General features: G+C 34.5%; 1 protein-coding gene across 3 annotated transcripts in view; it reads right to left on the reverse strand.

Annotated features, from left to right (window-relative positions):
- The window catches only part of trim23 (tripartite motif containing 23), a 51,846-nt gene extending 25,473 nt beyond the window's left edge, over positions 1-26,373 (reverse strand). Inside the window, 5 exon segments of one of the 3 annotated variants that reach the window (NM_001076644.1) lie at positions 20,953-21,030; positions 21,102-21,231; positions 24,920-25,041; positions 25,137-25,299; positions 26,263-26,373. In NM_001076644.1, the coding sequence (NP_001070112.1) occupies positions 20,953-21,030; positions 21,102-21,215 (192 nt within the window). In that variant the 5' untranslated portion in view covers positions 21,216-21,231; positions 24,920-25,041; positions 25,137-25,299; positions 26,263-26,373. 3 annotated transcript variants of the gene reach the window in all.
- Between the last annotated feature and the right edge of the window lie 1,505 nt (positions 26,374-27,878).

The following is a 27,878-nucleotide window of genomic DNA, read 5'->3' on the forward strand; positions in this document are numbered from 1 at the left end:
GTAATAATAATATGCAGTTTTGCTATTACCGATTTTATTAATGAAGGCAACGATACCGTTTACATTAATGCAGAAAGATAATGTTAAGCACCAAACAAGTGGTTTAAATTATGTTAGTCTCTTTATTTCTTTCCGTTTTATTTTAAACATTATAAATGTGTAAAGTTTTAGGTAAAGACGTCAAAATACGCCCACACATGCAAGCTAAACTAGATCATCTGAGTCATCACGCTTTATTACTCAACCAAAATCAGCGAGGAAAAAATAAATGTTTTAAATTAAATTATATTTAAATGTTACATTAAATAAAAAAAGTAAATTTAAATGTTAAATGCCATTTAAAAATAGTTTCTAAAATTAATGTGTTACTTAGTTACATTTTTAGGCATTAGTGTAGCCAAACAGAAAGCCATGTCTACCTATATTATTCAGCCTGCAGCGCAAGAGGTGGATCCGCGGTAAATCCACACGCACTAAATAGCCTACCTTTTTCTTTTACAACACTGTAAACATAACTTCGCAGGTCGATCATCTTTAAACGCAAAAGACATTTTTAAGTGTCCTAAATTGACTGCTGCTGTAGAAGGGGATGTTTTTTTTACATAACTGTAAACGTGTGCTTTAGCTATGCCAAAATGAAAGCAAATATTTTGTTCTGCGTTGTCAATTGTATAGCTTAATAATAATAATTAAAATAATAATAATAATAATAATAATAATAATAATAATGGATATAATAAATTATAATATTATTTATAGTATAGACATTTTTACTAGGCTACTTTAATATTAATCCCTAACTCAAAAACTAATGTGAAAATGAATGGCAGCTGTGCTAAAATTAATGTAACGGGAAATTTCTCCTGCGTTTTTCCCCTTTATAGCTCAATAGTTTTATTCAAAGAATTAGTTAAGCAAAACATGAAATAAATTAAACTGCGTGTCTTTGTGATATCCACTAGTCCAGTTTTCTCCAGTGTGAGTTTAGAGTGCGCCTCCACCGCATGCGCATTTATGCCTGCACCAGATCAAAGCAGGTGTAAAGTCCAGCACAGAGCGCGTTGTGCGTTCAACTAACAATACCCGCTCCACTGTCTCCAACACACAAATACTCAAACTCTTTATTTGTGGACTTACTTTTGATAATAGGCTACTATCATTACCTTTATCATGATTCTATTTTTATTTTTATTATTCAATTTTTTTATTTTATTTTCTTTATTATATGTTATATCCATAATTGTTTGCACTACTGCCCTTTTTGCACTGTCTTTGTACGCAGTGACGCTGCACTGCTTTGGCAATACGAATGTACAGTTATTTGTCATGCCAATAAAGCACCTCAAATGTGAAAATAGCCTAGGCAACAAATAACAAATCGGAGTCTAAAAATAACAACTGCCATTTTCATTTTCATGTGTGGGTTTTGACAATATGTGTTTAATTAAGCTATAAAGATTAGCCTATCAGATGAAATGCATAGTGAAATATGAAATAAATGTCAATTTTGCTGAATAATTAATTAATCTATATCTTTAATATTTTTAAAATCATCTCGCTTCGGCCCAGAGAAAGAGGCGCGCGGCACCAGCGGACCTGTGCTTTCCCAAACAAAGCCGTACAGTAACTTGCGCTGAATATGCATAGTTTGGGGGGGGAGGATATAGTAGTGAGTGTTTCCCAAAACCCCTATAGTTTCTCTGTCGCAGATCCATCATTTGAATCACGTCACTATTAACCCTGCTTTTATTTATTAAATGCTTCCCAACGCCGCATTTCTGTTGAGCGAAAAAAAGCTGCTGAAAATAAATAAAGTTATGCCAATGCCATTTTAATAGTTTCATGATAGTAGTAGCTGGTGTGCTTCATCTGCGTGATTCTGATTTGACATTCTTCCGCTAAACTTGCGCTGTCTTGGTGTAAATGGGCTATGAACTGTTGCTATTGAGGCTAAGGTGTAAATAGGCTATAGTTCTCTCTGCAACTTTCAGGTTTGAGGTGGGGGAAGTGGCAGAGGCAATTCAAATGAACCATCTCTAAAAATAAAAAATGCCACGTACGCGGCATCTGTGTAAAGATCATTACCTTATTTTATTATTATTATTATTATTATTATTGTTATTATTATTATTATTAATTAATTCTTTCATTAATTTTCTTTTCGGCTTAGTCCCTTTATAAGTCTGTAATTGCCACAGCGAAAAGAACCGTCAACTTATCCAGCATATGTTTTACGCAGAGGATGCCAGGAGGGCCAGCTGGGGCTTTGGGGGGCGAAGTGAAAGGAGAGGCGGACTTTGCCCCAAGTCTGGGAAAGATGGCTTGCCGTCATTACACTAGTTTTCCGAAGGCACACGAGTTACATGCGCCAAACACATGAACAAATAAATTAATAAATAAGGGAAAGAAAACATCTAGCCTTATGGGTTGAGAGGTCTTTTTGATTATAATCGCCGTTATGTTTCCGTTTTAAATGTAAGGCTGTTGCATAAAATAATACAATTTTAATTTATAAGTGACTTTGCTGCGTCCCCCTGGATGTTTCAATAACGCATAATAATCTTTACACCATATTAAAGACACAGCAGACTAAAGGTTTTCGAGAGTTTTTGTCAAGTTTAAACGGTGTGTTTGTGCGTGTTTATATGCCTGCATATGTGTGTGTGAGAGATTGAGCAAATGAGCGCTCCCTTCACAGCTCTGGTAAGCTGCGAGCAGCTTCTTTCTTTTTGTTATTTATTTTGCAGATAATACACAATATGAATAAAATAGAAAGACATAAAACTTTACGTGTACCCTTTTGTAGACTTAAAACAAGTGTCATATCTTTATAAAATAGCCTAAGCCATATTGAAATATAATTTAAAGAATTACAAATATCTGATATAATAAAATCGCATGAAATAAATAAACCATTATAAAACAAGCAAAAGCAACAAGGTAGGCCTTTATAGCCTACATAAATGAAACCTTTAAAGCCATATTAACCAAAGCCATTTTACAAAGGCTTTGTTAAAAAAAAAAGATTTTATATATTCTCTAAAAACAGTAAACACCAGAGAAGGTTTAAAATATTATTTATTTATTTAGGATACGATGATAATAATCAAATCATGCAAACAGAGCATTTTTGGGGTGAGTGAACGCATGAACTGCGACCTTTTTTCAGTTAACCAAATGTGCAGTGCCACTTTAAAAACGGATCAGGGGAAACTACAAAAATAAGTGTGTTCTGTGTCCCCAAACAAGCATTGATATTTTTATATGACGCGCTAAAATTGAAAAATGAAATTTACATGAAGAGCTTTATTAGTGAAAAGCTGCTGAGCGCAACGCAATATATGCTGTTTTATTACTCGCTCTGTGCTTAAATAGTCTACTTAACACTTTCCTTAAGATCACAGATACAATATGCAACATCTAATTCCGGGGACGTTCTGGGGGCAGGGTTTGCGTGTCATGCTGCAAGCTACTAGCCCGAAAGTGAAAACGCGACATGATTTCAGCCTCACTGATGCCCATTAACACCTAACAGACAAGCTTTTGGTTATGAATAGGGGGAAGGGGTCTCCACTCTTTAAGTGTTTTTCATAAACATGAATACACAAAATCCAAAAATAGGACGGATGGCTTAACAAAACCTATGCGTTTAAAAACGAAACCGCATTAAATATGGGGCCTTATGAAAATGAATGTTTCTATGCACAACAACTGAACTTAATGTGTTATTTAAAATATCTATATTACGCTCCAAGCATTCGCCAAAACGAATATATTTTTACGTAAAAACACAGAACATAGCTGAATAGAGTGTTGCCTGCTTTAGACGATAGGTTATTAATTATATTATAAATGGTTATGTTCAGGTCAGTGAAATAATACCTTTAATAAATAAAATGGTGGGCCAGTGATTCCCTCGCTGTCATCAGTGCATGGGTTAATGAGCTTAGGAGAATTCTGCTTTGCATTTTTCCATGCATTACTAACATCACTAAACCAGACATTTGTTTTATAAGTTAACCAAATATTCGCGCAGATTCAGCAGTTTTTTTCTGACGCGTTTGCCATTCATGCCAGTCAGTGAAAAAAGAAGTAACTGTGGCCCTGTTTGCAGGTATTAAGATTCGTTTTCATCAATCTGATGCAACTTTTATTATTTACAGGACGTAAAAATGCAATTAAAAGTTTCAAATCAATTCAATTCAATTCAACTCAATTTATAAAAAGACTAGCCTATTTTATGCATTAAATAATGAAATATAACTAATTTCCTTTATTTCTGATCAGACCATGCATTTTAGACTATTTTACAATTGTAATATGTGCATATGCTTTTTTTAAAATAACATTCGTCTAACAAATATTTTAGCACATCGAAAGTAATTAAATGACCTGTTTTTGATTAAAAACCTTTATGCTAAAGGATCAGAAATTGATCGCGCACGCGTAGGAAAATGCAGTTATGTGACACATGACATGCATGGCTCCTATGCCGCGTTTTTAGGATAAATTGGCATATAGGTGCTGCTTTAAATAAAATAAAACTATTTAAAAACACATTAAAAACTTCACAAAGCGTATCTTATGGAAAAACACCAATTGCCGGGCTCTGCTTTCGGTTTTAAAAGAATCAAGCAGCTTTAAAAAAATATAATTTGCTGAAGAGAAATGACAGGAAAAAAAAGATTAAACATATCGGGACTGTTAAAAGAACATTTCTCTTTAATATATTCTTTCGACTCCGAAACATCAGCTAAGATTATGTATTACGGAGTGTCTCTATTGCCTGCTTCAGCAGTGCGTCCGGCTGGTTATGAACGAGGAGGCGGAGAGAATGCGCTGTTTAGTTTCGGCTTGATATATTTAAATAAAAACTAACACAGAACTGCTTTTAACGCTCAAAAAGTTAAACTAAAATGCACAACTCTTGTTGGTTGCACCCGCGGGATGCACAATAAACCTATCGCGCCATTATTTTAATTCTATATTCGTGAAGAATGAGCCATGAGATTGAGATTTTTCAAGGTGCTCTCCAGCGGCGAAGCTCCTGGCAGAGTAGCGGGTGAAAAAATGTGCATGCAGAAATTGAACAAGAGGAATAACATTTTAAATTATATAACAAGCATTGTATTCTTTCTAATCCCCGCCCAGTTTTAATACAAGTTGTGTTCTTCAATATTTGTGGCTGGGAAGTTTATTAAGAATATATTTATAATTATATATTATTAAATAATTACATATATATATATATATATATATATATATATATATATATATATATATATATATATATATATATATATATATATATATATATATATATATATATATAGATATATATATATATATATATATATATATATATAGAGAGAGAGAGAGAGAGAGAGAGCCATTACAAGTAAAACAACAACAACAAAAAACAACAATTTTACTTTAAAGAAAAACAGATGTTTTGAGAAAAAAAAACTGAACAAAACTGAAACCAAATTATTAAAACTAAACTTGCGGGACTTTATTTATGTCCTGTGGCAAAATTATTTTTATTATACTTTAAGTTATCTGCTTGAAGTAGGCTAGGTCACATTTATCAATGGTAAGTTTTAGTCTAAGTTTACATCAATAACAATGTGCATTGTCCTTTACCATACAAAAAAGGAAGAAAAAACATTATTATACACCATAGTAGCCGCAAATCTTTTTAAATGCATTAAAAAAGCAAGCACATATCTTAGCCTTACCTTGAGTTTGTTCACATTCTGCCAGTATTAACATACATGCTGTATTTTATTACAGTTCATTTTGATGAATTCTTCTTTTTTCGCGGTTATGCGGCATTATATTTCACACGCATATGCAAGGTGACTGAAATTGAAATTAAAATACCAAACATACTGAGCCATTAATTAAAAAACAAAACAACAGTTATAGCTTCTTTAAAGGAGAACATTGACGTTTTGAAAAAAAAAAAAAAAAAACTGAACTGAAACTAAATTATTAAAGATAAACCTGCGAGACTTAATTTATGTTATGTCCTGCGGCAAAATTTGTTTTATTATACTTTCAGTGATCTCCTTAAGGTAGGTCAATTTATTTATTTATTTATTTGCTTTTGATGAAGCAGCATTCAACTTAAGCTCTTTAGACCATGCCCCTGACCGTTTCTCAGTGTTTCGCCGCAATATCTTTAAATAAATAATTTATTTAGGCCTAATTTCATTATTAATTAGTTTTCATTATTCGTTTATTATTATGTACAATTGTTGAGACATAAAATAACATAGTAAAATATAATCAACAACGAAAATTAAAACAAAAACAGAAATAAAAACATAAATGAAAATGTCTTGTCTTAGTCCTATCAAAATAGCAAACACTGAACATCTCTCTATATTTAGGCTAAAAGACTGCTTTATTTATTTATTTAAGACTACTTATTTGTACTGAATGTTTGTGCTTTCATGTTAGTTGTCTTTTATTTCTTCAATTCTATTTTCCAAAACTAGTCCTCTTTGCACTTAAAAAGTTTACAATAAAGTGTGTTAACAAATTTTAAATGATTAATGAAGGAATTATAATGCTTTGACTTATTGTTTAATCTCATTTACAAGCACAGTAGCATATTTAAAGCTGCTGTAAAGGCTATTTCTGTCCGTTCGCATCCCGTCCCTTTGCGCCCCCTGGCGGCTCATTCACAAGCTGCTGTCATATACTAAAAACAGAGCGGCAGTTATTTCAAACGGCGGCGGTATAAGACGCGGCGGTAATAGTCACTTTGAACTCTCACCTACTGTATATGATAGAAAAGAACCACAATAAATGTAAATATGAAACACACCGTATTTTATGTCACAATTACAGTGTTGCTATAAGTAATCCTGTATACCACAGTTGTGGGATTTATAAACAACAATTAAATCAGCTGTATATGTTTTTAGTTACACATTTACATGTATGTATTGTGCACAATTATTAAACATTTATAGATATCTTCGATATGTGCACTAAATTTTTCACTTAATGTAAAAAAATCCTACACTTTCTTTTGTTTTGACTAAATTGTTTAACTAAATAAGAAGATGAAAACAAATGGACTATAGATAAGTAAAGAAATGCTGGTTAAGCATATAAATGTAAACAGTATAACAGAGCAGAACGTAGAGCTAAATGTGTTATAACGTAAATGTAAAGAATAGACCATCGTGTAATACACCTTTTTCAAAGAACGCAAAATTACACATAATGCTCCACTACATATCTTATCACATACTTCTGTCAAAATTTTTAATATGTCATTATTTTATGTATGACTTGAGCATCTGATTTTACCATAACTTCTTTGCTCTGTCTCGCTCACAGTTTATGAACCGCATGATATGTTGACCTTCTTATTAGGCTTCTAATAATCTTATTACATGTAGTATTGCAATAATTTGCATAAATATTTTATAGTTTATAAAGCTATAAATTAAACGCCTCAGATTGGAGTATCATTATGCAAAAAATCAAGCTCCTCTGCACTTCACTCCCATGCACATTGATCCTTCGTCCCGCGATTTATTGGGAAATTTATTCCTGCACAGCAAAAAACCTGGTCGGTCCCGCGGCTCCTGTGGTACGGCAGCAGGAATGCAGACCTCTAGTACGCATTTACCACGTCTCCCTTCTCCTTCGGTTGAAACCAGAAATACTATCAAACTGCAGAGGTTGTGTTCTTTTTCGAGAACAGGTCACTTGGTGCGCAACTCGCCATCTTACCTCACCTTTCTCTCTCTCCTCCACACTGTCCCGTAATGACTAGGGTTGGTATCATCTATAAAAATATTTTATTTGACAAAATATTTTTTAAAATCATTTTAATAGAACAATATAATTACAGTTTAAAGTAAACATCAATTCATATTGTATTACATTAAAACATTTCCTTTGATCATTTGTTGGTTAGCATAAATTTAAGATTTGCATTATGAAATTACATTAGCTTACTATTAACCTGTGGGGGGCGGGGAGGGGCCACATAAATTTAAGAGCACATTTTAACATATATCACAAAATACTTGAAACATTATTCAAAGTCATTTGTTTTCATGTATGACTTTGCAGTCTTCATAAAGATAATTAAATAACTTAAACTCAAAATAATCTTCCTTGTTCATTTATTTGACAAGTAACGTTATACTGGTGTAGGAGAACACATTTCTAACATTCAAGTACATCAAGGCACAATGCTGCACCTGTAAACTTTAACAGGCCTACAGTTGAAGTCAATTTATTTTGCCCTCCCATTCATTTAAAATAATGTTCCTGAAAATTTTTACAGTGTTTCCTAAAAAAATTATTATTCTGGAGTCATAATAATTTCTATTTCTTATTGTTTATTTCGTGAATAAAAGCTGTTTTTAATTTAAATTAAAATAAGGTCAGTATTATTAGCCTCCTTAAGAAATATTTACTGTATATTTTTGATTTACACAACAAATCAGTTACAAAATCATTTGACTAATTATTTTAACTTTCGTAGTTAACTGATTAAGTCTAAATTACACTTTAATCTGAATAAAAGACTATAAAATACTTAAAGGGACTTTGTCTGAATACAACTGTCTTGCAAAATAACTAGTAAAATGTTCTGCACTGATAGCGAGCATGGGGAAGATAAAACAGTAGATATTAGAAATGAGTTAGTTAAACTATTATGTTTAAAAATGTGTTGTAAATAAATCATGTGTTGAAGACGGAAATCAAAAATGAATGACGGCAAAACTAAACTAATTGAATATGACTTACATGAGCGTGACTAAAAACTACATTTGATCAATGTGTTACATCTGTTCTTTGCTACTTGCTGACTGTTTGTAAATGCAATTCAAGACTGCATTTCCTAACGTTAAACTATGTACACTAGATTTCTGATTAATTATGGCCTCTGCATAGCCGAGGAATTCCTATATTGACAGGGTTAAAATTGCTATTGAAAACAGAAGTCTAATATCATCAACAGTGGACATTTTGATAGTGTTTCACAACATGAACATGACTGAAGTTTAATTTTTTTTTATTACCCGTGTCAATTTGGGCGTCAATTTCTGTCGAATGTGGGGAACTCATGCGCGCAGCACCGTCACAGAGAGAGAAAGTGCCGCGAAAACAGAAAGAGCGAGCATAAGCGAGTGCCAGAGGGAGCGACGTTGACACCTTAAGCACGCGAGAGAGGCTCTGCCTTTGAGCTCTGAAATGTGTCATTAAGTATGACATTTTTCCCCCTTAAACGCAACTTTTGTAAAGGTAGTTGCTGTGTAAGAATCCTTGCTTGTAAAATACGCTTTAGAATGCTTAGTTTAAGCAAATTGGATGAACGTGATCACGCGTGTAGATCTGAAGTGTCGCTTTTGCTCACCAAAAACAAGGCTGAATGCGCTGTACTGCGCGAGTTGCGTGCTTCTGTTCCCTAGCGACAATTACAAAGGCCTGATATCGCCTGTCCATATTCCTCAAAGTTGTTTAGAATTAAAAGTTTAGTGATGCTGTGACACAATGCATGGGCCTTTTTTTACGCACCCTTTTGATGCTGCTTACGTTTTTGCCGCAGCACCGAAATTAGGTACCGGTGCTATAATGGCACCAGGTTTTGGTACCCAACCCTAGTAATGACATTCACGCATACGAATTTTTAGGCATTAAATAATGTTTTTTATGACTGTACAACGGTATTGAAACTGACACTGTTGCTATTTATAGATCCCGCGGTATACCATATTACCGTATTACAGCCCAAGCCTACCTCACAGCCACAAATATAAAAAAAAACACAACTTGGAATAAAACTGGGCGAGGACTAGATATTAAGAATTTGATGCTTGTCATATAATTTAAATTTTGATTCCTCTTGTCCAAATTCTGCATGCACATTTTTTTCTGCTCACTACTTTGCCAGTAACTTTGCTGCTGGAGAGCATCTTCAATAATCTAAACATTTGTCTAAAGATGGACCGCAAGATGTGGTCAAAAGAGTGACTACATGTGGTAAAGGACAGTGGCAAACCAGTGTAATTATTGTAATAAACTAATAAGTTATAAAGCAGAATGTCGCGACAAACATGACAAAGCATCTGCGGTTGGTTCATACTTCACAACCAACAAGTGTTGTGCATTTTAGTTTAACTTTTTGAGCGTTATGAGCAGTTCGGAGTGAGTTTTTATTTAACTATATCGAGCCAAAACTAAACTGCACATTCTGTTTTTAGCGCATTCAATCTCTGCCTCCTCATTCATAACCAGCAGGACACGCTGCTGAAGCACGCAGAACAGATGACTTTACACTCCGTCATTTATAATCTTAGTTTTTGTATTGGAGTTGAAAGAATATAAATGAAAGAAAGAATGTTCGTTTAACAGTCCTGATATGCTGAATTGTTTTTTTTTCTTTTTTCCTGTCATTTCTTTTCAGCAAATTAGATTTTTTTTAAAGCTGCTTGGTTCCTTTAAAACCAAAAGCAGCGCCCATCAGTTGGTGTTTTTCCATAAATTACACCTTTATGAATGTTTTATTTTATGAGTAAAGTCTTTAATGTGCTTTTTAATAATTTTATTCTATTCAAAGTAGCACTTAGATGCGAATTTATCCTCAAAAACGTGGCATGAGAGCAATGCATGTCATGTGTCGGATGATTGCACTTTTTTTCCTGCTCGCACACGATTAATTTCTGATCCTTTTGCATAAAGGTTATTTTAAAAAAAGCATATATAGCCTACATATTACAACTGTAAAACAGAAAACCAGCGCATGGTGTAATCTAAAAAGGAAGGAAATTAGTTATATATTTCATTATTTAATGCGTAAAATTGGCTAGTCTTTAAATAAAATGAGTTTAACTGATATGAAACTTTTAATTGCATTTTTATTTCCTGTAAAAAATAAAAGTTGCATCAGATTGATGAAAAAGAACTTGAATACCTGCGTGAACAGGGCCCCAATTACTTTTTTTATTATTATTTTTTTTACATCAAAACATGATACAGTGTCTTGTCTACATAACTGACAAATGAGTCACAAATATTGTTATCGTGATCATAATAAGATTATTTGTGCAGCCATACATTCAGGTGCTGCTTGTCAATTTGACAGGACTTTGTAAGAAATTAGTCTGCCTCGACCCAACTTCCACTCTAAATGGTGGATTTATGCTCATTTCCCATAAGGGCTGACCAATGAGAGAAAAGAGAAGTCAACAGTTTCTTGTCTCTGCATTGTTTAAAGTAACTACATCTCAACCAAATGGTAACAATTGCAGAATAGGGATGGGTGTGGGATGGGTAACTTCATTAACATCTAAAGGCAACATCAATAACATTATAAAGGTTTTAGTTTAGAAATGTTCCGACTGCATTCGGACTCTGGTGAACCCAAGGTACTGCCATGTATTTTGAGACTGCTATGCTGAATAAACATTTTCATTGAGATTGTCTTCGTCATAATTTTTTTCTTAAAGCTTCTATGTTCATTCTTGCAGTCAATTGCAGAAGATATGATAGATAAAAGGTTTTGGATAAACCGCTACAGCTGCAGGCGCTGTGTGATGCGTTTGCACGCAAGGGGGGGTAAGATTTGTCCGGAGAACCAGATTTCGATACAACACCGGCATGGCATGTTCCTCCATGTCGCATCAGTAATGGGTCATTATTGAACGATTAGTTCATTTTGACCAAATCTTTTGTATGACTCATGGAGTGAATCATTAATTCGCGAATGTGCACATTTGTGCAAGAGGAGCTCACGTGCTACCTTGAAGTGGTCTGTTTCGTGCAAGATTCGCACGTGTGGCCTCAAACCCTATCGATATGAACGATATTGGATAACCAGCATCACGTTGGGTAATCATATCAATATATTTCTGGAACTCGATATACCGCCCAGCCCTAGTATGAATGCAAAATGATTTATGTATAATGTTGATATGAACACAGATTGTTCACCACAAGGTGTCACTGTCAACACCGAACAAAGCCAGAAACAAAATTTGAGACGCGACAACATCGTCTACTGAAGACACCAAAATCAGCAGACCGTTATGTTGAAAAGTACATTTGTGAAGTGATTAAAAGATATCAGCAATGAGTAATTTTTACAAGCACCTGCAAGATTAAATGTTTCTAGTGGGCATTCGTCAATTGAAGTTTGTTCCTCGCCACTGTCGACACTGGCTTGCATGGTTTGGGACTTGTGGAGCTGCACATCGTTGAATTTGTTTTTCAGTGTTTGGGCTTTCAGCAATGACATTTACAGTAGGTGAGAGTTCAAAGTGACTATTACCGCCGCGTCATATACCGCCGCCGTTTGAAATAGGAGCCGCTTTGTTTTTAGTGTATGACCGCAGTTTGTGAATGAGCCGCCAGGGGGCGCAAAGGGATGGGATGCGAACCGACAGAAATAGCCCACACAGCATCCTTAAATATGCTGTTGTGCTTGTAAATGAGATTAAACGATAAGTCAAAGCATTATAATTCCTTTATTAATCATTTAAAAATTGTTAACACGATTTATTGTTATTCTAAACTTTTTAAGTGCAAAGAGGATTCTTTTTGAAAAATAGAATTGAAGAAGTTAAAGACAACTAATATGAAAGCACAAACATTCAGTACAAATATTCTAAGTATGCCTAAATTAAAAAATTAAAGCAGTCTTTTAGCCTAAATGTAAAGAGATTTTCAGTGTTTGCTATTTTGGTAGGACTAACACAAGACCTTTTCATTTATGTTTTAATTTACCTTTTTATTTACATTTTCGTTGTTAATTATATTTTACTATTTAATTTTATGTCACAATTATTGTACATAATAATAAACAAATAATGAAAAATAATAAAAATAGGCCTTGTGGTGAAACACTAAGAAACGGTCAGGCGCATGGTCTAAAGAGCTTAAGTTGAATACTGCTTCATAAAATAATTTTGCCGCATCTCGCAGGTTTATTTTTAATAGTTTTCAGTTATTTTTTTGTTTCAAAACAACAATGTTCTCTTTAAAGTTCTCTTTAAAGTATAACTGTTGTTTTGTTTTTTTACTTAATGGCCCAGTATGTTTTGTATTTTAATTTCAATTTCAGTCACCTTGCATATGCATTTGAAATATAATGCGCGCATAACCGCGGAAAGAAAAAAAAAACTGTCAAAGGTTAGAGCTAATTCATCAAAAGGTCGCATTCTGCTTTCACTCTCCCCAAAAAATGCTCTGTTTGAACGATTTAATTATTATCATCGTACACACTATATAAATATTTAAACCTTCTCTGGTGTTTATTGTTTTTAGAAAATATCTAAAATCTTTAAAAAAAAAATATCTTGTAAAATGAAAGTTTAATTTGACTTTAACGGTTTCATTTATGTAGGCTACATAAACCTACCTAAACTGTTATAGCTTGCTTTTGCTTGTTTTATATTGGTTTATTTATTTAATGCGGTTTTATCCGATAATGTAATTCTTTAAATTATATTTTAATATGGCTTAGGCAATTTTTTCAAGATTTGACACTTGTTTTGAGTCTACAAAAGGGGAAAGGTAATTTGTAAAGATTTATGTCTTTCTGTTGTCTTTAATATGGTGTATAGATTATTATGCGTTATTGAAACATCAAGGGGACGCAACAAAGTCACTTATAAATTAAAATTGTATTATGCAACAGCCTTTAAAACGGAAACATAAGGGCGATTATAAGCAAAAAGACCTCAGCCTATAAGGTTAGATGTTTTCTTTCCTTTATTTATTTATTTATTTATTTATTTATTTATTTATTTATTTATTTATTTATTTATGTATGTATGTATGTATGTATGTATGTGTTTGACGCATGTAACTCGTGTGCGATCGGTGTAATGACGGCAAGCCATCTTTCCCAGACTCGGGGCAAAAAAAAAAAAGTGTTATAAAAATAAAGTTGCCGCAGGACATAAACGAAGTCCTGCAAGTTAGTTTTAAAAATTTAGTTCCAGTTCTGTTCAGTTTTTTTCCTCAAAACGTCTGTTCTTCTTTAAAGTAAAATTTTAGTTTTTTGTTGTTGTTTTTTTTTACTTGTAACGGCTCAGTATCTCAATATATATATATATATATATATTAATAAACTTCACAGCCACAAATATACATAACACAACTTGCGGGTGCAACCAACAAGGGTTGTGCATTTTAGTTTAACTTTTTGAGCGTTATAAGCAGTTCGGTGTTAGTTTTTATATCAAGCCGAAACTAAACAGCGCATTCTCTCCGCCTCCTCGTTCATAACCAGCTGGACACACGCTGCTGAAGCAAGCAGGAGAGATAGCCTACTCCGTCATTCATAATCTTAGCTGATGTATCTGAGTCGAAAGAATATATTAAAGAGGAATGTTCTTTTAACAGTCCCGATACGTTTAATCTTTTTATTTTTTTTATTACTTTTTTCCTGTCATTTCTCTTCATCAAATTATTTTTAAGCTGCTTGATTATGTTAAAACAGAAAGCAGAGCCCGTCAATTGAGAGCGATGTCATGTGTTGCATAATTGCCTTTTTTCCTGTGCGTGCGTGATCAATTTCTGATCCTTTTTTGCTCGGGCTCTCACACACAACCTTTATGTCTGCTGTGTCTTTAATATGGTGTGTAGATTATTATGCGTTATTGAAACATCAAGGGGGACGCAGCAAAGTAACTTATAAATTAAAATTGTATTTTTTTATGCAACAGCCTTACATTTAAAGCGGAAACATAAGGGCGATTATAAGCAAAAAGACCTCAAGGCTAGATGTTTTCTTTCCCTTTTTTTATTTATTTGTTTATGTGTTTGGCGCATGTGTGCGATAGGAAAACTAGTGTAATTACGGCAAGCCATCTTTCCCAGACTCGGGGCAAATTCCGCCTTTCCTTTCACTCCATCCCGAAGCCATCCACTGCGTAAAACATATGCTGGATAAGTTGACGGTTCATTCCGCTGTGGCGATCACAGACTAATAAAGGGACTATACCGAAAAGAAAATGAATGAAGAATGAATGAATAAATTAATAATAATAAAATAAAAATAAGGTAATAATCTTTAAACACAAATGCCGCGTAAGCGGCCTTTTTATTTTTAGAGATGGTACATTTGAATTGCCTCTTCCCACTTCCCCCACCTCAAAATTGAAAGTTGCTAAGAGAACTATAGCTCATTTACACCTTGATGTCTATAGCCTCAATAGCAAAGAGCACAGCCCATTTACACCTCAACACAGAGCAAGTTTAGCAGAAGAATGTCAAATCAGAATCACGCAGATGAAGCACACCAGCTACTACTTTCATGAAACTATTAAATGTGTATTGTCATAAATTTGCTTATTTGCAGCAGCTTTTTTTCGCGCAACAGAATTGCGGCGTTGGGAAGCCGTCAATGAATAAAAACAGGGTCAATAGTGAAATCGGCTTTTCATTGTATCCCTATTACCTATATCAATGCATTGAAGTCCTTTTATGGTGTCATCACGATAGAATAGCCTAAGGCCCCGTTTACACTAGTGCGTTTTAGTTTTAAAACGGCGTTTTAGAATGAAAACGATCCGCGTCCACACTCGCGTTTTACCCAGCGTTTCTGAACTGCTCTCCGTCCACACCAAAACGCTGAAAACGCACATCACGTGACCACACACACACACTTTGGCAATCGCTGGAGCCCATCTACCCAGATGAGAGCTCTGCTAGTCGGACTTCTCATCAAGCATCTCCCGCTGGATCTAATCTCGCTATATTTATTAAACGTGATATTTCATTCATCTTGTTGTCTTTATCTAACGACATATTCCCTGACTTTGGTCATTGGAATCTATTACTTGTTCTCAGGTAACGTGTTTTGGCTGAGCGCAAAGATAAGTTAATGATTAATGTAAGCACGTACATTCATCGCTTGCCTTTATTTCCTATAATGTATAAACTTATTGTATGTTATACTTTTATAATGGCCATTATCGATTATTAAAACTGATATTCAGCAAAAGAGAGGGTATGTTTCGTATTTTCACTGAAATTGAAAGGAGACAGTTGTTATCGGCTCCGTTTTGTTATAAATGTCCACACAGTGAAGATGACGCTCATAATGCAGCACGGCGCCTCAACATTTCTGCTGTCTGTTTAGTTGTTAATATTAAAATAAAAATAGGCAGTTCCTTATATCATGTTTACATTTTATAGTTGAGAAAGTGAAACAAAGTAGCCAGGGTGATGTGAATGAAGTTATAAAGTACACTGTTCCCTGTGAAGATTGACGCGTGTCCTCGGTATGTTTTCCATATCAAACTGAGAAGAAGAGCCTTGATCAAACTTGCGAAGTCTGAACTTACTGAAGAGCGGTGTTGACGCGGTATTGTCGCGTGCCTACTGAAGGGCGGGACCGACCGCGTCGCGGGGGCACTTTTGATCATTTTGGAAGGGCACTTTCCAGGGGTGCCTCCAAGGGGTGGCCAGGGGTGGCCACGGCCACCCCTCGGTAAACTCTGGCCACCCCAATATAATTTTGCGGTTGACATTATTGATTTAAATGAACTTATAAATTCCCAATATTTAGATAAATAAATAAATAAATACATAAATAAATAAATAAAATGCAGTCACTAAATTATTGTTGGTGTTACTGACCTAGCTCTCCCCCTCTGGTTCAATGCTGGTGAAAGCAAACTGACGCATGCGCGCGGAAAACCATTCCCGCGCGCCTCACGCACTCCTGTGTGAATCCCGGATGGTTGTTTGCATGCACGCCGACATAATAGGCACCGCTCATGCGCCGTGAAACCGGAGTAACAGCCTTTTGTGCAGAAGTGTCGGCACGCAGCGAGTTTTGAAAGTCGTTTAAAGTTTATATAATATGATGATGATGATGATGATGATGATGATGTTAATTTCACTAAGCATGCCTTTAAAGCAGAAAGGAGGGATAATGAGTCAGGGAGGTAAGACTTTATAACATGATTTCTCAGCCATGATCTGGTCTAAGACCACAGATAATTCTATAATACATTTTTTGTATTCTTTAGAATTGTCATAATTAATTTTCATGCAAAAGGTTTCTTAAGTGATGTTGGCATATCACTCCAGTTGTTGTTTTCCAGTAATATTTAGGACTAATTTCTGTTATTTATTTAGAATAATAATTGTATAATAATATTAATTGTATTTATTTAGAATAAATATAAATAAATTTTTATATTTATTGAATAACAAATCTAACAATTCAAGAGAGGTGGGGGTGTAAAGGGTGGTTCGCCCAGGGTGTCATTTAAACTAGAACCGCCACTACCCTTCACGATCGTCCTTGACAGCACACACACACCTTCAATAGACAGCAATGGCTATTTAATATTTACCTTAAGCTACAGTATATCAATAGAAGAAGCTGCATTAATAAAATGGTTCAAAAAGCAATATGGATAAATAATATTATTAGGTATAGTGAGTGTGTATAGTAATGCCTTTTGTTCAGTTTGTTCATTTGTTTGGGTAATTAATAAACTCATTATTCTTTCATTCATTTTCTTTTCGGCTTAGTCCCTTTATTAATCCAGGGTCACCACAGCAGAATGAACCGCCAACTTATCTAGCACATTTTTACACAGCGGATGCCCTTCCAGCTGCAACCCATCACTGGGAATAATAAACTCATTAATCTTCATTAATTTTAGACATGGCATATCTCGTATGATGTACAATAAAGGCACGTAAAAAAAGAAGTCATTTATACAGTATATGAAAAGTGTTTTTAAACTAAACATAGATTTTTATTTGGTTTGCACATGTACTTGCTGAATTATTTCAAAGAATAAATTGCAATATTTCAAGTAGAATTAATTAAATGAATAAAACTACATTATTTCATTTACCAGAAACAAAAATATAACATTACACTGAATTCATTATTTTTCTTTGTGTGCCACCCCAAGATTTGGTGCGGCCTCTTCTGGCCACCCCTAAGAAAATTTTCTGGGGGCGCCACTGGCACTTTCTATCCAAAGGGCATGTGCACTGCACAGGTTGAGCCCTATGTGTGCACGTGCCTGTCTCGGAGTATTTAGTGCACTATTTAGTTAGGATATGCAGCTCCGTCTGCTGAGGGCACAGCCGCTTCCCCACCGGCAGCCATGTCCGCTGCCCTATTCTTACATGTTAGAAAATACTGCAAATCAAGCTGTCGGTATCTCCCCGTGGTTGAAATTGTTCGTTATTCGAAAAAAAAAAAAAAGAATAAATATCCGTGCGCAAGCTTTCTAGATTTATTTTAGGCCTATATTCAGCTGTTTTAATCTTGCAATTCTGATAACTTTTAGAGATAATGTCTGTTTTTATCAACTTGTCTGTCATTTATTTCTCATTTGCTACTTATTTTATTAATTTGTTGATGTTAATATACTACATACAGTCTTGTATATGCATATCTAAAATCCTTTGGCATTCAAATTTGCTTTGAACTTGAAAGAGAGAAAGAATCTGATTTTACCCGTCAGAGCACATTGCATATGCCTTTTTTAAATAACATTTATTTAACAAATATTTTAGCACATCGAAAGTAATTAAATTACCTGTCTTTTGATTAAAACCTTTATGCAAAAAGATCAGAAAAAAAAGGCAATATATGCGCCATGACATCGCTCTCATGCCACGATTTGAGGATAAATTCGCTTTTAGGCGCTGCTTTGAATAAAATAAAACTATTAAAAAGCACATTAAAGACACTCATAAAATAAAACATTAATAAAGGAGTATCTTATGAAAAAACACCAATTGACGGGCTCTGCTTTCGGCTTTAAAAGAATCAAGCAGCTTTAAAAATATAATTTGCTGAAGAGAAATGACATGGAAAAAAAGATTAAACATATCGGCACTGTTAAAAGAACATTTCTCTTTGATATATTCTTTCGACTCCGACACATCAGCTAAGATTATGAACGTCGGAGTGTCTCTCCTGCTTCAGTAGCGTGTCCCGCTGGTTATAAAGGAGGAGGCGGAGAGAATGCGCTGCTTAGTTTCGGCTCGATATATTTAATTAAAAACTAACACCGAGCTGCTTATAACGCGCAAAAAAGTTAAACTAAAATGCACAACTCTTGTTGGTTGCACCTGCGGGATGCACAATGAACCCAACGCGCCATTATTTTAATTCTATATTCGTGAAGAATGAGCCAACCGCATATGCTAAGTCAGTCCTGTTGGTCGGGACTCTCTGCTTTATAACTTATTAGTTTATTACAATAATCACACTTAGCTTTGCCATCGTTCTTCACCACATATAGCCACTCAACACATCTTGCGGTCCATCTTTAATGTTTAGATTATTGAAGGTGCTATTGATGTTTTGAGAAAAAAAAATTGATAGTACTGAAACTAAATTATTAAAAATAAACTTGCGGGACTTCGTTTATGTCCTGCGGCAACATTATTTTTATTACACTTTAAGTGATCTGCTTGAGGTAGGTCACGTTTATCAATGGTAAGTTTTAGCCTAAGTTTACATCAATAACATAATGTGCATTGTCCTTTACCATACAAAAAAAGTAAAAAAAAACATTTATTTATATAGCATTTATTTTTAAATGCATTAAAAAACAAGCGCATATCTTAGCCTTGAGTTTGTTCACACTCTGCCTGACTCTGAATTAACATAAATGCTGTATTTTAATATAGCTAATTTTGATTAGCTTTAACTGACAGCCTTTTCTTCTTTTTCCGCGGTTATGCGCATTATATTTCACACGCATATGCAAGGTGACTGAATATGAAATTAAAATAAAAAACTTACTGAGCCATTAAGTAAAAAAACAAAACAAAACAACAGTTATACTTTAAAGCAGAACATTGACGTTTTGAAACAAAAAAAAAAAACGGAACTGAAACTAAATTATTAAAAATAAACCTGCCAGACTTAATTTATGTCCTATTTTCATTTTTTATTTATTTTCATTATTCGTTTATTATTATGTACTATAATTGAAACATAAAATGAGATAGTAAAATATAATCAACAACGAAAATGTAAATAAAAACGTAAATTAAAAACATAAATGAAAATATCTTGTCTTAGTCCTATCAAAATAGCAAACTACATCTCTCTATATTTAGACTAAAAGACTGCTATATTTATTTATTTATTTATTTATTTATTTATTTATTTAAGACTACTTATTTGTACTGAATATGCTTTCACTTTAGTTGTCTTTCATTTCTTCAATTCTATTTTCCAAAACGAATCCTCTTTGCACTTAAAAAGTTTACAATAAACAGGTAAACAAATTTTAAATGTAAGTTGAGGTGATCGCAAGTTCACAACTGTGAGGTGATGTGCTCTACCGGCAGGATAATATATATTATTTTGCTGTTTTTCATATGCGTACGTTTAAGATTTGAGATAATAACATTGCCATGATAGTCAAAGAAATCAAAACATTATTTTCACCCCAACGCAATTTAATCGGGCACTGAAGGCTAATAACTTAATTCTTATATTTGCTTTTTGACTTCTCACCATGTATCTTTTCTACAGCATAGTATAGTGTAAGAGCATGTCTATTACCAGAAAAACTAAATTAAAATTATATTTTAATTGAACACATCACATCACATACAGTAAGCTACGCCTACAGAACAGTCTGTTTAGCATTGTGAAAAGGCAAAGCTGAATATCTGTGGTTAAAGTGCCACCCAGCGGTCAAATGCTGCTGGCGCATCAAGTACCGCTGTCGCCGCGGTATGAATGGCGGCACAAGGAACACATTGAAGTAGTAACATCTGTACATTACAACTTCAACTATGAAGCTGCTTTAACACAATCTACACCGTAAAAGTGCTATAGAAAAAAAGATGAATTTATTCTGGTAAACACCTTTGTTTGAATATTCTAACATGCTTTTATAATCATGTTAAGGGATTAAACATTAACATGTAATTTTAAATTGTGTTATAAACTAAATTGTGCACCTTATGCCCTTGATGTTTCCCGTACTCCTTGCAGACGCAGCACATGAGCGGTCCAGGCTGACAGCCGTCCTCCAGGCAGACAAACTCAATGGCATGCACCTGGTGCTGCGGGCAGAGCATCTTCTCATGGGGTTTGTCTGCCAGTGGCACACGCCGGTGCTTTGCCAGTGTTCGGGTGGAGTGGGTGAGCTGGGAACACTCGGCACACAGATGCGTAGCACAAACCGTGCAGTACATGGAGGCAGTGTGAGTCTCATCCTCATCACAGCGGATTATGCACTAATTGAGACATGGGGGAAAAAAACACCCTTGTAAATTACAATGAAAGTACAACCAAAAAAAAGTTGGGTTTTTAGATATATAGTTATTTTTTCATAATTGTAAAAGTTCTATCCTGGAGTACCCTTTACTTTCAATATAATTAAGTACAACATTAACTTCATCATGAAAGCATCTCATTAGCCCCTTTCACACAGTGATACCGGAAAATATCCGGAAAATTTACGGAACGACTTTACCGGTATGTTCAAAAAAGTGCTGTTCACACAGGCGAGGACGTTACGGAAATTTTCCGGAAAAGAGCATTCACACATCCATTCCAAAATACCGGTAAATTCTGACATCATTCACCACAAATGAGCTTTAAACGGCTGCGCTTGTATTTGTAAACATTTGACTAAATTACAAACTCTTTTGATGATCAATATTGTAAACAACTTTCACAGGATCATATTCGCATGTCGAGATGTTCATAATATGTGCGTGTGCTGCCGCTCACAGGCTGTTTCATGGGCACACGCAAAGCTTGAAGGTAAACAAACAACGGCTTATCATAAGCATCTTATCGATGATTATTTGCACAGTTGGCATTAAGGAGAACATATAAACGTTATCTGACTAACTTCTAGCAGCTAAATGCGTCTGGAAAAATATTCAAAGGCTTTTATTCTCACAAACCGCGCGGACGTAAATGCGTCTGACTGTTGTGATTGGCTAAAGCAGAAGTCTTACGTCAGCACGTTCTAGACGTGCACGCGCTTATTCCGGAAATATTCCTTCTGCGTTCACACAGCGCAGCATTCCGGCAAATTGCCGGTAATGTTACAACTTCTCTTTCCGGAAAATAGCCAGAACGAATTTACCGGTATTTTCAAAAAGGACCTGTTCACACATACAACCTTTCCGGAAAATTGCCGGTAATTTTCCGGAAAGGTCTGTATGTGTGAAAGGGGCTATTGTGTGAGTATACGACAGTGTCGTATGTTGAATTAATGGATATATTGTTACTGGATTTTTTAAAAACACAAGTTGCATTTATTGCTTCAACTTATAGTATAAAGTGCAATTAACAAAGCATACCAAACACACAGTACATACATACTTAGATTTTTTATTTATTTATTTTTTCTCAACAAATGTACTTTTTGGGACATCTTACAGTCACGAATGACTTCAGAGTCAGGTGTGTTCACACTTATTTGCTTCACTTTTTTTTCTCTTTTCTTGATGCATTTCATTTCTTTTAGTCCAAACCAAAAAAAGAATAAACATTTTGTCCCAATTCCGTTTAACATTCACTCTTATTAATAAGACAATTTAAATAAATATAACAAGCTAAAATTTGGGCTCAAACCAGAAATTTCACTTACACTAGGATATGTCCACAGAGAAATGATTTACTACTAACGACAACTTCAAGTTTACAAGCGACTGTGTCCTTTGTATACATTACTATTCATCAAGTAGGAAATGTTATTATTGCAAACTATGCATGGGCCAGTATAAAAATATCACAAATAAACATTTTCACAGTTTTACGGTATTACACCTCAAGGTGTAATTACACCTCTAAAATATGTTCCTTTCAAATGTCTGGGTAAAAAACTAAATCTTTTTTCCCTTTGAACACAATATATTTTATTTTGAGAGACTTTATATATTTTGAAATAGGGATGTTTAAAATTTTCGATTAACCACTTACCGAAATGGTGTGTTTGTAATAGATTAATGGTATCGGTTAAACGATTAAAAAATATTATTTTATATATTTTTAAAGTTTGGCTGCATAAGGGGCCAATCACAATGAACGCGCTTTTTGTGTTGAGAAGGACATTTTTTAAAGGGTTTATTAACTGTTTTGCATGCTGCTTATGTTGTGTGCTCGCAGTTGAAATAAAAGTCAACCCTGAACGGAGGTGCCTCCAGTGTTTGTGTTGTCAGGATGACAGATAACTAATGATGGAGGAGAGACTTGTGGCTGCAGTTTCAAGTTATCTAGAGGTGTAGGCAGATTACTTTACAAATTATGTTATTCCATATATTAAAATGATAACAACATAAGACAGCAACACTCGCGCACAATAGACCAGCTGATTCAGTCGCTTCCTATAGTGACATAAAAAAAAAAAGCACTGCGCTTCTTTTTTTTTGTCAACATAAAGGCAGTGCAGTGCGCCTTGCATTTTTGGATCGGAAAAGCGCGTTTGCTGTGATTGGCACCTGATGTGCAACAAATATTTGTTACCTTGCGGAATGATAACACATGCAACCACTCGTGTCTAGACATATTTTGTCAAAAAAACAACATGAAAGAAGAATATTTCTAGTCAAAGTTTGACACAAACAAGTTGACACAAACCAGTGCTAATGCTGTTTGCAAGTGAAATAGGGAACTAAGTAATTTTGACAATCTTTAAACTAATGACTTTTATTAAAATGGTCAAAAGGGTTTTGTGACATAATATACAACGAAGCATTAATTAAATGCATATTTTCAGTGGAGCATTCGATTTAATAGTCTGATATTTTTGTTTGACGGAAGAAAAAAACATTGGAAAAAACAGCCTATGCCAGTTTTTAAAAAGGATACAATCAGTGTTTTCGTTTTGTAATCTAAATTTGTCATTTAGGTGAAAGATATCTATGGCAGGCTTGTTTATTTGTTTATTTAGTTTATTCTTTTTTTTTTCTATGCTGTTAGAAACAATGCAGGTGCGTGAAGTTGCTCTTTTATGTTTTGTATGCTGCTGTTTGCATGATAAAATAAATCAGTATTTTAAATATATTTAATGGGCTCACAAAAAGGACGCCTCAATAAATTTTATTATTAAATAATATTTTCTGCTATCTTCATTAGTTTCAAAAACAAAGATTTCTTGTGGTAACTTGAAAAGGCATGTTTGTAGATATTTTCTGCTGGAGATACTATTGTTTTAAAAACAAAATGTAAAAAACAAAACGTACATATACAGTAGGAACAGTAGAGCAGAAAATTTTGTCAGTCTTAAAACTTTTGAGTTTTCTAAACTACGGTAGAGATCTGCGTGGAACTGAATTTTTAGTCCCACTCCCTCCAGTTTTTAATTCCGCTCCTGACCGCTCGCGCTGTATATTTAGCCTTTGATGCTGCGAAGCCCACCCCATTTCCCGGTTGGAAAGCGATCAGTAAGTGAATAGCAGGGGTGAGGGGGTATAAGAGATCAATAATTGAAAGACGGCAGGCCAGAGTCACAGTGGTAGGTAGATTGACTGTCAGGTCACCAGGAAATGTCCCGGTGCTCCCTATGACCAGTCCGCCTCTGCTTATGCATAAGAGAGAAGAGCGGCTATTTATACCAAAGCACAGTGGTGGAAAAAAGTCAAAATATGGCAAATGCACTTAAAACACATTTTTTGCCTTGTTTGTGCTTGTGCAGCTACAGAAAAGCATAAAACAATGCCATTTTTAAAATAAACTTATGATTAAAAACCACATAGTGTAAGGAGGAACAAGTTGGACAAAGAGGATTCTATCCCCATAATCACTGCCAAGATTTTGTTTTTAAACTCATTTAGAGATCCATTTAGGACAGATGGTATGGAATCTGAAATGCAGCACATTAGATCATGTTTATACTTCATTTTTTGTTTGTAGCTATATTGCTAATATAAAAAAAAACTGTAAATTTGAAAAATGTACACTTCTAACCTCTCCCATCTCACGAAGCGCATCCTCCGACATGCCTGACTGATTGGTTGCCCCATTCTGTAGCCGTTCAAGCAGTTCTAGCAAGGCAAAGTTCTTCTTCAGGCCCCACACACCTGAGTCTCCTGGAGAGCAAAACAAGAATATGATTCTTCCCAGTATGGAAATTTTTAAATATTGAGTTACATTGTTATTATAGTGAACAGAAAGGCAAACTCACCCAGCTCAGTGACCTGTCTATCAAAGGGGCAGCGTACTGCCCTGCCGTGGAGAGGCAGTCGTGTCAAGCAGTCGTGACACACCGTGTGTCCACACAGCAGCAGTCGTGGTACCTTATCACCTTGTAGTGAAAACACATCCTCACACACACCACACTCCAACACCTTTAAGTCAACAAAAAAAACATGTATTTCTTACAGGAAATGTTGCAGATTATTATTTGTGTAGACATTTCTGAGTGAATTTTATTTTAATAAAAAGACAGGCCTTTAACTTACATGATGTCCACAAATAGAAAATAACAAACAACCAATCCTTCAATTAGTTTGAGACTGACAAAATCAAGTCCCATCCCACATTTTTAACATGCTGAATCACTAGTATATGCACATAACAATAATGAAGAATATCATCACATCCTTCATTTTAAATTATTAACTTCTCATTCAAAAAGCCAATTAAGCTTTTGTTAATTACAATTTATTTGTTATTTGAAAAAATATTTCAGCAAAAACAAAGAATAAAATTAAATTCTAAAACGTTTATATTATATATTATAATATATAATAACAATTGTTATATTATACAAAACGCATACGTACGTTCATAAAAGCTAACATTTAATTTAATATCGAAAGAATGTTATAATAAACTTGGGGGAACTAGCATGACGTATGTCATTAATTCTGCAACATTTAGACCTATTGCCTTATGTTCAGCCATAACTTATAACTACATCTCCTAATTGCTTTCTAGTTGACGTTAAATGATAAAAGTGTTGAAGATATGAAGCTCACACTCTTTCTATGGACCAGTTGATCATTTAGCCAAGCCGGCTAACCCATTCTGCACAACTCATTTAATAACGGCAGAGTTATCAATACAACACATTTTTTCATACTTACGACTTGTTTTTTACAGTGTCGGGCGTTTTAAAAATAGGTGTGTGACATCTTATTTAATGTAAGAAACGCTGTGACAGTTTTGAATGATGCTATCATTAGCCTGCTAACGCCCTGCAGAATCTCACTGAACTCCACCTAGACAGGTTAAAAATAACGTCTCTTACGTGATCGTTGTTAGCTAAACATCTAGTATAGTTGTTATTTATTTAATATGCATCATACCTTCACCGCATTAGCGGCAGTTCCTCGGCCGTGTCTCACACACGATTCCATCGACGCCTGTTTATTTACACCGACAGCAGCGGCCATCCTCGGACTGAACCATCTAATGACACTTTAGTGTGAACATGGCATAGTAATTTAGCTCTATTTTAGGCTGTCATGTGGTAATAAAAATTACTTTAAAATTATATTTTTAAGCTGTATCGCGAATGTTTGTATTATGTCTCAATTAAATTATACCAATCGTGTAACTCTGTCACCCATGTATAACAGTGGATCAGTCTGTCAGCTGTTTCCTGTGCGAGTACGCGCTCATCAAATGTTACAGCCCGAAATAAATACATATGAAAATTAGGGTTAATTTACCAAATATTGCTTAACTGACTCGTATGAAGTTAAAACGTTGTATAGTGTTGTCTTAAAGTGAAAATAAACATGTTTCAAAACATTGCATTTTTGTTATTTTTTTATTATTTAAAATGTGTCTAAATGACAAAAAATACACATTAAACTTGGAGGAAACATCAACAGCTTTAGAAAGTTGAAAAATCAATATTTGGTGGAATAACACCAATTTTCAGTCAACAAAATTTGAGAACATCTGACCAACTGTAATTTTCTGGGGACTATTTAGGCCTGTAGCCAGCCTGGTAAAAGGGGTGGTTCTTTTTTTCTCAAAAAGTGGACCTTTTTGCACTTATACGCCTCAGTTTTCTATTTAACTACGAGATTTAAATACTGCATTTTAGTGATATGTTGATGGATTAATATGGAATCAGATAAGTCTCAAAAGAAATTCACGCAAAAGACATGATGTACACATGCGTAGCCAAATTCACGTGCATAAAACCAAATTCACTTGCGTAAAATATTTATTTATATTCACAAAAAAAATTCACGTGCACAAAATAAAAATGCATTTTCATAAAATACGTTTCACAAATGCAAAACACAATTTGCAAATGTATAAGAGTGTACAAAAAGTTTTGAATGTTTAAAACTTGCGAGTTCATCCTGAATGAGAATGTGCAAATCCTCTTTCACGTACGACTCCCCCTGGATACTTGTGTGTGTATTTTTGAGACTGTCCTGCCAGAGGCAGGGCAACTCGTACCTTTCAGCCAATCAGACGAGAGCTGTAGTCGATGACACCCACTCTGCGCTCCATTTGCGCAGACTGTTCCTCTCTCATGAGGGATTTATCACTTAAACTCTTTTTGTCTAAAACTGAAAGTTTATCACAATCGGTGTATCTTGCTAAAGTATTGGATGTACCAAAATCCGTTATTTAAAAAAAATTATTTAGGGATGTTTAATTTTATATGGAAAAACAAACCTCATTATTTAAATAGAAATATTTTATGTAATTCATATAATCAAGGAGGTTTGAATTTGCTTGATTTTGATACTTCCAATACATTTTTTTAAGTTGAATTGGATTAAACATTATATCAAGCACAAAAATGAAATATGGTGTATAATCCCAAACCTTATTTTTGAAAAACTTGGTGGTTTAGGGTTTCTTTTGAAGTGTGACTTTGAGATTAATAAACTTCCCATTCAGTTATCTAATTTTCATAGGCAGGCTCTTTTATGTTGGATACCTCTATACAAAC

This window comes from Danio rerio, chromosome 10 (genome assembly GCF_049306965.1).
Source record: "Danio rerio strain Tuebingen ecotype United States chromosome 10, GRCz12tu, whole genome shotgun sequence".
Classification (NCBI taxonomy): Eukaryota; Metazoa; Chordata; class Actinopteri; order Cypriniformes; family Danionidae; genus Danio; species Danio rerio.